General features: G+C 42.4%; 1 protein-coding gene across 1 annotated transcript; it reads left to right on the top strand.

Moving 5' to 3' along the window:
- Window positions 1–1,199: 1,199 nt before the first annotated feature.
- LOC128692532 (uncharacterized) lies at window positions 1,200–6,128 on the top strand. Its single transcript, XM_053781681.2, has 3 exons — window positions 1,200–1,548; window positions 1,806–1,876; window positions 5,972–6,128. Exons 1-3 carry the CDS (start codon window positions 1,336–1,338, stop codon window positions 5,988–5,990), a joined length of 303 nt encoding a protein of 100 aa, XP_053637656.1. The 5' UTR covers window positions 1,200–1,335; the 3' UTR covers window positions 5,991–6,128.
- Window positions 6,129–15,462: the final 9,334 nt, after the last annotated feature.

The raw sequence follows: 15,462 nt of genomic DNA, 5'->3' as shown, positions 1-15,462 counted from the left end.
GTTCCACATTGTATAGAGCTTTATCAGTTCTGGACTTGATAAAGCTCTACACAGAGCGAGACGTTGTCCTAATTAAAACCATATATGTAACGTATATTACTTCATTACCACTACTTGTGTGGGTCCAGTTCTCACACACATACCTGTCTTAATTCTTCCTCCCCTCGTTCAAGAGTGTGACACCACTCCTAGCTTTGTTTCGGTGGGTGCAAGAATATGCACCTTCCTCTTACTATCACATCAAATCCTTTCAGTCATAACATTAACCATCAGTTCTTTCTTAACATCCATTCTACTTACACGCACAGTCAAACAGCCCAACTTTTAAAATTTAACTTGTTTTTATTTTTTGTAATTAAATACAGGAAAAGACAGTAATTAAAAAAAGAAAAGAGTAATTAAATATACGAAAAGATAGTATGAGACAGAAAAGAAACTTCAGCAGTCCTGCCAGATTGCAAAACGTTTAGAAGGCTTCTATTTATCGTCGATAATATGAGGGAAAGTATTCCCGGGGAAGTCATATCTACCAGTCTACGAGTGGGATGAACCAGTTTATTTAACGTCAGGTAGCCCTGTCTTCCAGTCCATGAGATGGATGAACCAGTAGTTTACCTTACACCAGCTACAGGTGTAAATGGGCCCCACTGGCGTGGTCTTGATGGTCATTTTCGGTGTTCTTGACGGTCTTGTCTGATGCTGTCTTGAAAGCGAAGTCTGGAGTGGTCTTGACGGCCTGGTCTGGTGTGGTCTTGACCCTATACAAGGGTTAAGGAATTATATACAAATAAGGACACTTGAACGGCATTGGTATATATACCTTATAAATCTTTAGGAAGCTGTACAAAGGTAATTACATAAATGTTAAAATAAATACAGTAACTTCAAGACTATTATAAAGACATCTTTTTTTTTGTATCCACGGAAACTTTGTGAAACCGTCAAGAACATTCGACATGATTGGTATAGTTCAACGAAGTGAACTTTTAATTCTTCTGAATATAAGCTTACGTTGTACATTACGTATATAGAGGTACGAATATGTGGCATGCGCATGTGGTATGTGCGTATGTTGCAGTGTGTAGGTGTATTCGTCTGCATACACCAGGACAATGCTATCATGGGCGTAAAGACCGACCAATAGGAGAGAGGGGCGTAGCTCGCTGGGAGGGAGGGATGTACCACAGTACATAAACCCCGGCACCGGTTAGAAGGAGGTCAGTCGCATCCCAGCCATTGCAACGCGCAGCGAACTCAAGCGGCTTCCCTCTACGCCACCTCCTCGTGCAGAAGACACCGCTGTCACACATCTCTCCCCCTCGATCTGCAGCAGCTATGGTAGCGTGGCAGGTGATGCTGGCGGTGGTCTGCTTGGCGATCGCCCCTACAATGGCCCAGATCACCTTCTCCCGTTCTTGGGTGCCTCAGGGCAAGAGGTCCGGGAGTGGCGGGTCCCTCGTCAACGCTCCAGGGGCTCCTGACCTAACAATTGACCCCTGCAGGGACGTCAGACTGACCACTCTCACCCAGGTTGCCTCACATCTGGTTGTAAGTACTGGTAGATAACCTCTTAGTAGTATTTTCCTGGGAAGGCACTGAACTAGTAGGATTTTTACATTGCCTGGGGAACGGAAGATAATCATGCTTGATCCGAGAAAGGAGGGTTAGCTCCAATTCCTTGTATTAAAATCCCTTTACCAGCATCAAAGGATAGATGTTGATGTGGCTTGAAAAATGCATGAACTGCAAGAGTTCTTGTTCATTTGTTTCATATTCTGCTACTGTTAATGTGCTCTATTTTGTAGGAACTGATGGACGATGCCTCTGAAGGGACACAAGACGATGCTCTTCGTCTCAAACATGCTCTTGTTGCCCGGTAAGTGTTATAGTGCCTGATACAGTGACGGTGGCGCTAGTGTCAGGTAAGTGGTATTGTGCCTGATAGATGGTGTGACATCTGGTAAGTGATATAATGGCGCTAGTGTCAGGTAAGTGGTGTGGTGCGTGGAAGATAAGAGATAAGATTTCGTTCGGATTTTTAGCCCCGGAGGGTTAGCCACCCAGGATAACCCAAGAAAGTCAGTGCGTCATCGAGGACTGTCTAATTTATTTCCATTGGGGTCCTTAATCTTGTCCCCCAGGATGCGACCCACACCAGTCGACTAACACCCAGGTACCTATTTGTTGCTAGGTGAACAGGACCACAGGTGTAAGGAAACGTCGAAATGTTTCCACCCGCCGGGAATCGAACCCGGGCCCTCCGTGTGTGAAGCGGGAGCTTTAGCCACCAGGCCACCAACATTGTATAGTAACGTTGGTGTTGGGTAGGTGCTGTACTGAGTGATGGTACAGGGTGTCAGGGTGTTACTGGTATCCAGTTGATGGTGAGATGGTATTAGCAGTATCCCAGGTAATGATGGGGCAAAAGCAGTATTAACTGTTTTATACAGCAGATTCTACCATCTGTGATTTTGGACAATATTCGTCAATACACCTTATAATAATAATATCTTTATTTCTACGTGTACAGGCCTAGCTGACATATAGAAAGCCCCTGCTTATATAGAGCATTTCAGGCAAATTAAGTCAATTTTGTCCCAGGATGCGACCCACACCAGTCAACTAACACCCAGGTACCCATTTTACTGATGGGTAAACATGGGCAACAGATGTAAGGAAACACGGCAAATGTTTCCACCCTTGCCGGGAATCAAACCTGCACATCCCAGCATGTGAAGCGAGAGCTTTGCCTACCAGGCCACGATGTAGGGATGTAGCTAGCTAGGAGGGCCCTGCTGAGAGGCAACACCCAGTATATAGTAAGGCCGGGTGTGAGTGTCTGACCTCGTCTCCCTCTGCATGTTGCCACATTTACTATTTTCTTTCAATTCTTGCTGAATATTTCCCATGGCCGTTTTGCCATCTACACATTCTGAGACAATACATAAATAACCAACACATAGGAGAGGCGCTTACGACATTTCGATCCGTCTTGGACCATTTACAGTCACACTGGTCCAAGTCGGGCCGAAACGTCATTGAGTTTGTGTATGAGTGTGTGCGTGTTTGTGTGTGTGTATGTGTGAGTGTGTGTGTGTGTGTGCGTATGAGTTTGTGTATGTGTGTGTGTGTTTGTGTGTGTGTGTGTGTGTGTGTGTACTCACCTAGTTGAGGTTGCGGGGGTCGAGTCCGAGCTCCTGGCCCCTGGCGTATGAGTTTGTGTATGTGTGTACTCACCTAGTTGAGGTTGCAGGGGTCGAGTCCAAGCTCCTGGCCCCGCCTCTTCACTGATCGCTACTAGGTCACTCTCCCTGAGCCGTGAGCTTTATCATACCTCTGCTTAAAACTATGTATGGATCCTGCCTCCACTACATCGCTTCCCAAACTATTCCACTTACTGACTACTCTGTGGCTGAAGAAATACTTCCTAACATCCCTGTGATTCATCTGTGTCTTCAGCTTCCAACTGTGCCCCCTTGTTACTGTGTCCAATCTCTGGAACATCCTGTCTTTGTCCACCTTGTCAATTCCTCTCAGTATTTTGTATGTCGTTATCATGTCCCCCCTATCTCTCCTGTCCTCCAGTGTCGTCAGGTTGATTTCCCTTAACCTCTCCTCGTAGGACATACCTCTTAGCTCTGGGACTAGTCTTGTTGCAAACCTTTGCACTTTCTCTAGTTTCTTCACGTGCTTGGCTAGGTGTGGGTTCCAAACTGGTGCCGCATACTCCAATATGGGCCTAACGTACACGGTGTACAGGGTCCTGAATGATTCCTTATTAAGATGTCGGAATGCTGTTCTGAGGTTTGCTAGGCGCCCATATGCTGCAGCAGTTATTTGGTTGATGTGCGTTTCAGGAGATGTGCCTGGTGTTATACTCACCCCAAGATCTTTTTCCTTGAGTGAGGTTTGTAGTCTCTGACCCCCTAGACTGTACTCCGTCTGCGGCCTTCTTTGCCCTTCCCCAATCTTCATGACTTTGCACTTGGTGGGATTGAACTCCAGGAGCCAATTGCTGGACCAGGTCTGCAGCCTGTCCAGATCCCTTTGTAGTTCTGCCTGGTCTTCGATCGAGTGAATTCTTCTCATCAACTTCACGTCATCTGCAAACAGGGACACCTCAGAGTCTATTCCTTCCGTCATGTCGTTCACAAATACCAGAAACAGCACTGGTCCTAGGACTGACCCCTGCGGGACCCCGCTGGTCACAGGTGCCCACTCTGACACCTCGCCACGTACCATGACTCGCTGCTGTCTTCCTGACAAGTATTCCCTGATCCATTGTAGTGCCTTCCCTGTTATCCCTGCTTGGTCCTCCAGTTTTTGCACCAATCTCTTGTGTGGAACTGTGTCAAACGCCTTCTTGCAGTCCAAGAAAATGCAATCCACCCACCCCTCTCTCTCTTGTCTTACTGCTGTCACCATGTCATAGAACTCCAGTAGGTTTGTGACACAGGATTTCCCGTCCCTGAAACCATGTTGGCTGCTGTTGATGAGATCGTTCCTTTCTAGGTGTTCCACCACTCTTCTCCTGATAATCTTCTCCATGATTTTGCATACTATACATGTCAGTGACACTGGTCTGTAGTTTAATGCTTCATGTCTGTCTCCTTTTTTAAAGATTGGGACTACATTTGCTGTCTTCCATGCCTCAGGCAATCTCCCTGTTTCGATAGATGTATTGAATATTGTTGTTAGGGGTACACATAGCGCCTCTGCTCCCTCTCTCAATACCCATGGGGAGATGTTATCTGGCCCCATTGCCTTTGAGGTATCTAGCTCACTCAGAAGCCTCTTCACTTCTTCCTCGGTTGTGTGTGTGTGTGTGTGTGCGTATGAGTTTGTGTATGTGTGTGTGTGTTTGTGTGTGTGTGTGTGTGTGTGTGTGTGTGTGTGTGTGTGTGTGTGTGTGTGTGTGTGTGTGTGTGTGTGTGTGTGTGTGTTTGTGTGTGTGTGTGTGTGTGTGTGTGTGTGTGTGTGTGTGTGTGTGTGTGTGTGTGTGTGTGTGTGACTCAGCAATCAATATTTGCACCAATAACTCATTACAGTTGTGACCGGGTGTGGAAGTGTGAATTGCTCGGTACTCTATAATTTGTTCATGATTGTATCATGTATAAACGTAAGTAACCATTATTACAGGATTCATTACCTTTGTAACTTGTGAGTTCATTACCTTTGTACCTAGTTCAGCTATCGAAACTTTGGGGGCCCAGTCCCTGGACCCATTACGTACCTCTATAATCTGTAAATACCTTTGTAACTTGTCATGATTGTGACCAGACCTACCTGGAGTTCATTACCTTTGTAAATTGTGAGTTCATTACCTTTGTAACTTGCTCAGCTATCAAAACTTTGAGGCCCAGTCCCTGGACCCATTATGTACCTCTGTAATCTTTAGACTACCGACCACAGGATGGGTCTGGGGTACATAATAAACATATTAAACTAACTAACTAAGCTCCTCTCTCCTATCTGAGGGTTATTTGTTCATTGTTCCAGTCACGGTATTGTACCTTTTTGTTCTTTATACATTCTGAGTTTTTGCACAGTAGAACAAAGTTTTTCTAGAAGTGCAAATACCTAGTACATTTCAGTGCAAAAGGTAGCCTCAAACGAGTAGGACTAGCAACTGCACATTCGATCAATCACTATTAGTTTGGTTTAACGCCTATCGCCTGCAAGTGGGTCATTAGGGCTGCAATTTTCCTATATACTAGTTAACTTTAAGAATACCTTAATTCTAAAGTGTGTATTAAATCATTTTTATTGCAAGTATATGCAAAATATATATAGAGTTTTTGTTGCAAAAAGTTAGTTTATTAAGTTTAAGGTCAATATCTGAGTAAGTCTATCTGCTGTGACATGAAAATGATTGTAACAAGCATTTTATACACACCTGATATGTGTGTGCCTTGTATACTAAAGGACTATTTAAAACGAATGCTTTAATAAATAAATTCTCACTTTCCAGGCGCCAAAGAATGTTATAGATCTGATAAAGAAGCAGCAGGCACTATGGCAGTCTACCTCAACCTGAGACTTTACCGTCAAGCTTCAACCTTACACTGTTTACCGTCAAGCTTCAATCTAACACTGTTTACCGTCAAGCTTCAACCTTACACTGTTTATCGTCAAGCTTCAACCTTACACTGTTTACCGTCAAGCTTCAACCTTACACTGTTGACCGTCAAGCTTCAACCTTACAAGTGTATAACTCACATCTGAAGCTCAAGTTTACCCACCAGTGTGTATGCTATTTACTTCACCTAACACTGCGTATATGGGCGTACCACGAGTACTTTAACGCCCCATAATATAACCTTGATCAAATATAAAATTTATTAAAAGACAGACCAAACAGCATCTGATTAACAGTTTAATGAAACACCTTTGTATTGATGATCTTCATTACAGAATAAAGTTATATTAATAATATTTGTTATACTCCATATCTTCCCGATTCAAATGTAATTTTAAACTCTGTAGGTGTAAATTAAAATGAGTTAATAAAAATCAAAATTTCACATCTTTCAAAAATAAGGAAACTTAATTAAGACATGATACATAGGCCAAGATATATATATATATATATATATATATATATATATATATATATATATATATATATATATATATATATATATATATATATATATATATATATATGTATATATATATATATATATATATATATATATATATATATATATATATGTATATATATATATATATATATATATATATATATATATATATATATATATATATATATATATATATATATGAAAACTTTGTTTAATGCCTGTCTTAGGGTTTCAAATATCTTTATATTCTGGAGTCTAGGTGCACTGCGGCCTTAATAATGACGCTAACACAGTCGATACAGTGAGTTGCAATAATACCGCCACAGAGCAAACACCAGCATCCTATACTCTGGTTTCTTCCCACATATTCCTTTATTCTCTTTTACAGAATGAACGGGGCGGCACTTTTCTGGGGATAGTGGAAAGAAATTTACCTTGTCTTTTTTAAAGTGCCCTGGTAAGTTAATGGGGCTTGAAGCCTATCTGGACTAAGCGAGTCATTAAATCTGAATGTCCCTAAAATGGGGATTAAGGTATATTCTTAGTGTACAGTACTCACATATATGTGGTTGCAGGGGTCGAGTCTCAGCTCCTGGCCTGAGATGCATATGTCTCATGTTGCACAGTTCCTGCACTATACGGAGCATAAAATAGCACAAAAGTTTCAGTAGGAAAAACATGCACTAAAGGTCTTCTTTGATTTAGCAAATTAAATCAATTGACCCATTTTAAACAAAGATAGCTAACGGATTATTGAAGAACCTCTTCTAAAAAATTATTTTTGCTCTAAAAATGTTTATTTTCGTAGACTAGGTAGGACTGCGGCCCGAGAACCCTCGCTTCATTACATTTAATAATAATAATAATAATAATAATAATAATAATAATAATAATAATAATAATAATAATAATAATAATTAATAATAATGACAATAATAATAATAATAATAATAATAATAATAATAATAATAATAATAATAATTAATAATGACAATAATAATAATAATAATAATAATAATAATAATAACAATAATCTTTATTTCCAAAAGTACATGATACAAGGTATACAGACCATGGCTAACATCAGTGACATACTATATGGAAAGCCCCTTGTTATGCAGAGCATTTCGGGCAAATTGGGTTAATTTTGTCGTTAGGGTACAACATACACCAGTCGACTAACAACCAGGTACCTGTTTTACTGCTAGGTGAACAGGGACAGCAGGTACCGGGTATCGACCCCGGACATCATTGTATGGTGAGTGGGCTAACAATCTAGTTACGGGACACCAGAAGTGGTAGTGCCCGTATGTTATTCCCTCATGCCTGTCAGGCACTCTTGATCCAAGGAATCTGACTGTAGTATACTTCCTTCAGTCGAACCTGTTTACTTCCTATGGGTTTAGTGCTTCCGCCAAAATATCCAAGTGCTTTCTTGATTTCTCACATTATTAAGGATAATAAGAGAAATCACGAAAGTGCTTGGAAATTCACTATTTTCCCTCAATATATATATATATATATATATATATATATATATATATATATATATATATATATATATATATATATATATATATATATATATATATATACATAGATATTAACGCACTGACCCCCTTCTCCCACCGAGGTAGGGTAACCCGAAAAATAAATTCACCATCATTCACTCAACTACTACCTGGCCAGAGGTATGCTGACATCACAGTTCAGATGACTCTCCAAACTACAACATCCTCCCCCAAGCTTCAGAATGAAGCCGCTGTACATCCCACCTCCAGGGCTCAAGTCTGGCTAACCAGTTTCCTAAATCCCTTCATAAATGTTATCTTGCTTGCACTCCAACAGCACTTCATATCATAAAAAGCACTCGTTTCCACTCCTATCTAACACGGTCACATAAGCTTGTTGGATGTCCTAGTCCCTGTTCCGATATCTCCGTGTGACTTTCTATAGAGAGGAATACCTGTTGCTGGCTGTTAGTTATATGTTTTTTGAGATTACTGAATCTTGCACATCTATCCCTGTTTTGTGTTTCCTCACCTCCCACTTAAGCTTTGCAGCTTTTCTCTCCTTGTGTGTTCAAGCTCTCTGACGACATATTCCTTTGTGCCTCTACAAATGACCGTGGATTGGACTCCTGTTAATACCTAATCCCTATTCATCTCTTTGTGTATGTGTGTGTGCGTGTGTGTGTATGTACTCACCTAGTTGAGGTTGCAGGGGTCGAGTCCAAGCTCCTGGCCCCGCCTCTTCACTGATCGCTACTAGGTCACTCTCCCTGAACCTTGAGCTTTATCATACCTCTGCTTAAAGCTATGTATGGATCCTGCCTCCACTACATCGCTTCCCAAACTATTCCACTTCCTGACTACTCTTTGAGTGTGTGTGTGTGTACTCACCTATTTGTGGTTGCAGGGGTCGAGTCTTAGCTCCTGGCCCAGCCTCTTCACCGGTTGCTACTGGGCCCTCTCTCTCCCCGCTCCATGAGCTTTATCAAACCTCGTCTTAAAACTGTGTATGGTTCCTGCCTCCACTACGTCATTTTCTAGGCTATTCCACTGCCTTACAACTCTATGACTGAAGAAATACTTCCTAATATCTCTCTGACTCATTTGTGTCTTTAACTTCCAATTGTGGCCTCTTGTTTCTGTGTCCCCTCCCTGGAACATCCTGTCTTTGTCCACCTTGTCTATTCCACGCAGTATTTTATATGTCATTATCATGTCTCCCCTGACCCTCCTGTCCTCCAGTGTCGTCAGGCCGATTTCCCTTAATCTTTCTTCATAGGACATTCCCCTTAGCTCTGGAACTAACCTTGTGGCAAACCTTTGCACTTTCTCTAGTTTCTTGACGTGCTTTATCAAGTGCGGGTTCCAAACAGGTGCTGCATACTCCAGTATGGGCCTGACATACACGGTGTACAGTGTCTTGAACGATTCCTTACTAAGGTATCGGAATGCTGTTCTCAGGTTTGCCAGGCGCCCATATGCTGCAGCAGTTATCTGATTGATGTGTGCTTCCGGAGACATGCTCGGTGTTATACTCACCCCAAGATCTTTCTCCTTGAGTGAGGTTTGCAGTCTTTGGCCACCTAGCCTATACTCTGTCTGTGGTCTTCTGTGCCCTTCCCCTATCTTCATGACTTTGCATTTGGCAGGATTAAATTCGAGAAGCCATTTGCTGGACCAGGTGTCCAGTCTGTCCAGGTCTCTTTGAAGTCCTGCCTGGTCCTCATCAGATTTAATTCTCCTCATTAACTTCACATCATCTGCAAACAGGGACACTTCTGAGTCTAACCCTTCCATCATGTCGTTCACATATACCAAAAATAGCACTGGTCCTAGGACCGACCCCTGTGGGACCCCGCTCGTCACAGGTGCCCACTGTGATACATCATTACGTACCATGACTCGTTGTTGCCTCCCTGTCAGGTATTCTCTGATCCATTGCAGTGCTCTTCCTGTTATATGCGCCTGATGCTCTAGCTTCTGCACTAATCTCTTGTGAGGAACTGTGTCAAAGGCCTTCTTGCAGTCCAAGAAGATGCAATCAACCCACCCCTCTCTCTCGTGTCTTATTTCTGTTATTTTATCATAAAACTCCAGAAGGTTTGTGACACAGGATTTGCCTTCCGTGAATCCGTGCTGGTTGGCATTTATACTCTTGTTCCGTTCCAGGTGCTCCACCACTCTCCTCCTGATAATCTTCTCCATAATTTTGCATACTATACACGTCAATGACACAGGTCTATAGTTTAGTGCCTCTTTTCTGTCTCCTTTTTTAAAAATGGGAACTACATTTGCCGTCTTCCATACCTCAGGTAGTTGCCCAGTTTCCAGGGACGTGTTGAAGATTGTGGTAAGTGGCACGCACAACATATCTGCTCCCTCTCTAAGGACCCACGGGGAGATGTTGTCCGGTCCCATTGCCTTTGAGGTATCGATGTTCCTTGGCAGTTTCTTCACCTCCTCCTCATCTGTATGTATGTGTGCGTGTGTGTGTGTGTGTGTGTGTGTGTGTGTGTGTGTGTGTGTGTGTGTGTGTGTGTGTGTGTGTGTGTGTGTGTGTGTGTGTGTGTGTGTGTGTGTGCGCGCGCGTGTGTGTGTGTAGAAAAAACAACAGCTGATGCCTGGTGAAACAATGAACTGAAGGTATCATTGACTTACCTCTAACAAACAAACACTGAACAAAATGACAGTTAAAACTGCTTGTTTGTTTTACTCTCAGTAGCGTGTATGGAAAATTGACACTACTACTACTACTACTACTCGCCTGACAGTCGTGGACCACCAGCTATCTCTGCTGCCAGGTATGTGTATATATATATAAATAAATAAATATATATATATTATATATATTATATTATATATATATATATATATATATATATATATATATATATATATATATATATATATATATATATATATATATATATATATATATATATATATATATATATATATATATATATATATATATATATATATATATATATATATATATATATATATATATATATATATAGTACTCATGACTGTAGGGGATGAGTCTCAGTTCCTGGCCCTGTCTCTTAACTCCCTCTTACCCTCGTAAGTTCCATCATACTTATTCTATGTAAGTAGCTTTTTTTCAGCATGTCTTCATCTGGGTCATTTCACTTCTGACTACTATGAAGATGAAGAACTATTCTTAGCATCTCAGTAGTTGACTAATACCTTCGACTGGTGACTCTGTCCTCATATAACAGTTTACGGCTTTTTGAGCAATCTGTCCCTGCCTACATTATCATATTTTCAGAGCATTTTGTATGTCGTTATATCTTACCTGATTCTTCTATTCTTTATTGTTAGGTTTAGTTCCTTTAGTCTCTCCTCATATTTAATCCATCTTAGCTCCGGGACTAATCTCGTTGCAAACCTCGGCACTTTCTCTATATTAAATGACTTGCTGAAATTTCTAAAAGTTAATCCGATATTATTTTGTATATGCAAATGTTTATATATACATGTATATATATATATATATATATATATATATATATATATATATATATATATATATATATATATATATATATATATATATATATATATATATATGTGTGTGTGTGGTTACTATGCAAAAAAATGCAAATTAAATATTTTGGTTTAAAAAATATTTGGGTTTGAGATTGGTTAATATTGTTATCAAGTTGGGTGGTGGTGTATTATCATGCACACATGACTTACATTGTCGTTCATGGATGATCACTTACTATACTGCACCAAAGAGATCATTCAACCATCCAAATGCTCCACACTTCTCTTGTTATTAATTTATAAATAAATCCTTGTTTTTGAGTTCACTAGTGCGATACATGCTAATAGTAAATGACCAGCATTTTATTAATTTTACGTTTAATTAATCATCACATATTAATAATTTGCTTGATATCACATATACGTGTTAGTACTGGGGTGCTCTGATGTATATTGGCGCAAGTGGAGTTCAGTCTCCTGGCACCGTCTTTTAAAGTGTTTAATCTTTTTTATTCTTTTTTTTTTTAAATTTTTAGTCACTTGTGGTTTACTGTACTTGATCTTGAAACTGTGTATAGGGTTTACCTAAATCAGTTACCCCACCCAGTTCATTCCATTTACCACCCTCAGCCCGAAAAAAAAGTATTTTCTAACATTCCTGTGTCTCATGGGTCAGGCTTCGGGTAGTTTCCTTGTTAGTCCTCTGTTGTGGGTCGCATCCTGGGGAACAAAATTAACACTTAAGTTGCCCGAAATGTTCTGCATAACCAGGGAATTTTTATATAATATGTCAGTAATGCCAGTTAAGTCTGTATCACTTGTTTCATGTAGCACAATAAAAGAACTCTGTGCGTCAGGAAACATTTGTCCTGTTTCCTGACGAACCTTACCTAACCTAACCTGTGCCCCCTGGCACTAGTTACTCCCATTTTCAAGTCTGTCCCTATCCGCCCTGTTTAATGCCCATAATCATTTACCGTTTGATCTGTCAGTACTTGCCTAGTTGTGGTTGCAGGGGTCGATTCACAGCTCCTGGCCCTGCCTCTTCGCTGGTCGCTACTAGGTCACTCTTCCTGCTCCATGAGCTTTTTCATACCTCTTCTTATAGCTATGTATGAATCCTGCTTCCACTACATCACTTCCCAGACTATTCCACTTCCTGACAACTCTGTGACTGAAGAAATACTTCCTAACATCCCTGTGATTCATCTGAGTCTTCGACTTCCAACTGTGACCCCTTGTTGCTGTGTTCCATATCTGGAACATCCTGTCTCTGTCCACCTTGTTGATTCCTCTCAGTATTTTATATGTCGTTATCATATCCCCCCTATCTCTCCTGTCCTCCAGTGTCGTCAGGTCGATTTCCCTTAACCTCTCCTCGTAGGACATGCCCCACAGCTCCGGGACTAGTCTTATTGCAAACCTTTGCAAACTTGTTCTATCTAGGCTGGAATATTGCTGCACACTAACAGCACCTTTCAAGGCAGGTGAAATTGCTGACCTAGAAAATGTACAGAGAACCTTCACGGCGCGCATAACGGAGATAAAACACCTCAATTACTGGGAGCGCTTGAGGTTCCTAAAACTGTATTCCCTGGAACGCAGGCGGGAGAGATACATGATTATATACACCTGGAAAATCCTAGAGGGACTAGTACCGAACTTGCACACGAAAATCACTCACTACGAAAGCAAAAGACTTGGCAGACGATGCAACATCCCCCCAATGAAAAGCAGGGGTGTCACTAGCACGTTAAGAGACCATACAATAAGTGTCAGGGGCCCGAGACTGTTCAACTGCCTCCCAGCATACATAAGGGGGATTACCAACAGACCCCTGGCAGTCTTCAAGCTGGCACTGGACAAGCACCTAAAGTCGGTTCCTGACCAGCCGGGCTGTGGCTCGTACGTTGGTTTGCGTGCAGCCAGGAGCAACAGCCTGGTTGATCAGGCTCTGATCCACCAGGAGGCCTGGTCACAGACCGGGCCGCGGGGGCGTTGACCCCCGGAACTCTCTCCAGGTACTCCAGGTAGCCTGGTGGCTAAAGCCCCAAATTCACACACGGAGGGCCCGGGTTCGATTCCCAGCGGGTGGAAACATTTCAACACGTTTCCTTACACCTGTTGTCCTGTTCACCTAGCAGCAAATAGGTACCTGGGTGTTAGTCGACTGGTGTGGGTCGCATCCTGGGGGACAAGATTAAGGACCCCAATGGAAATAAGTTAGACAGTCCTCGATGACGCACTGACTTTCTTGGGATATCCTGGGTGGCTAACCCTCCGGGGTTAAAAATCCGAACGAAATCTTATCTTATCTTCTTTGTGCTTGGCTAAGTGTGGGTTCCAAACTGGTGCTGCATACTCCAATATAGGCCTAACATGCACACTGTACAGGGTCCTGAACGATTCTTTATTAAGATGTCGGAATGCTGTTCTTAGGTTTGCTAGGCGCCCGTATGCTGCAGCAGTTATTTGGTTGATGTGCGCCTCAGGAGATGTGCCCGGTGCTATACTCACCCCAAGAGCCTTTTCCTCGAGTGAGGTTTGTAATCTCTGGCCCCCTAGACTGTACTCCGTCTGTGGTCTTCTTTGCCCTTCCCCAGTCTTCATGACTTTGCATTTGGTGGGGGGTTGAACTCTAGGAGCCAGTTGCTGGATCAGGCCTGCAGCCTGTCCAGATTCCTTTGTAGTTCTGCCTGGTCCTCGTTTACCTGGAGAGAGTTTCGGGGGTCAACGCCCCCGCGGCCCGGTCTGTGACCAGGCCTCCTGGTGGATCAGAGCCTGATCAACCAGGCTGTTGCTGCTGGCTGCACGCAAACCAACGTACGAGCCACAGCCCGGCTGATCAGGAACTGACTTTAGGTGCTTGTCCAGTGCCAGCTTGAAGACTGCCAGGGGTCTGTTGGTAATCCCCCTTATGTGTGCTGGGAGGCAGTTGAACAGTCTCGGGCCCCTGACACTTATTGTATGGTCTCTTAACGTGCTAGTGACACCCCTGCTTTTCATTGGGGGGATGGTGCATCGTCTGCCAAGTCTTTTGCTTTCGTAGTGAGTGATTTTCGTGTGCAAGTTCGGTACTAGTCCCTCTAGGATTTTCCAGGTGTATATAATCATGTATCTCTCCCTCCTGCGTTCCAGGGAATACAGGTTTAGAAACCTCAAGCGCTCCCAGTAATTGAGGTGTTTTATCTCCGTTATGCGCGCCGTGAAAGTTCTCTGTACATTTTCTAGGTCGTTGAATTAAATTCTTCTCACAACTTCACATCATCTGCAAACAGGGACAATTGTGAGTCTATTCCTTCCGTTATGTCGTTCACAAATACCAGAAACAGCACTGGTCCTAGGAGTGACCCCCTGTGGAACCCCGCTCGTCACAGACGCCCACTCTGATACCTCGCCACTTACCATGACTCACTGTTGTCTTCCTGACAGGTATTTCCTGGTCCATTGCAGTGCCTTCCCTGTTATCCCTGCCTGGTCCTCCAGCTTTTGCACTAATATCTTTTGTGAATCTGTGTCAAACGCCTTCTTACAGTCCAAGAAAATGCAATCTACCCACCTCTCTCTGTCTCTTGTTTTATTGCTGACATCCTGTCATAGAACTCCAGTAGGTTTGTGACAGATTTCCCCGTCCCTGAAACCGTGTTGGCTGTCGTTGATAAGCTCATTTCTTTCTAGGTGCTCCACCACTCTTCTCCTGATAACCTTCTCCATGACTTTTCATACTATATATGTCAGTGACACTGGTCTGTAGATTAATGCTTCATGTCTGTCTCCTTTTTTAAAAAAATTGGGACTACATTTGCTGTCTTCCATACCTCAGGTAGTCGCCCTGTTTCGGTATGTGTTGAAGA

The sequence above is a fragment of the Cherax quadricarinatus genome, chromosome 30 (genome assembly GCF_038502225.1).
Source record: "Cherax quadricarinatus isolate ZL_2023a chromosome 30, ASM3850222v1, whole genome shotgun sequence".
Lineage (NCBI taxonomy): Eukaryota > Metazoa > Arthropoda > Malacostraca > Decapoda > Parastacidae > Cherax > Cherax quadricarinatus.
This window is presented reverse-complemented; position numbering and strand designations above follow the sequence as displayed.

Coding starts and splice junctions, on each gene's coding strand:
- LOC128692532 (XM_053781681.2), top strand. CDS start 1,336: ATGGTAGCGTGGCAGGTGATGCTGGCGGTGGTCTGCTTGGCGATCGCC. Junction 1,549..1,805: donor AGGTTGCCTCACATCTGGTT/GTAAGTACTGGT, acceptor TCTATTTTGTAG/GAACTGATGGACGATGCCTC.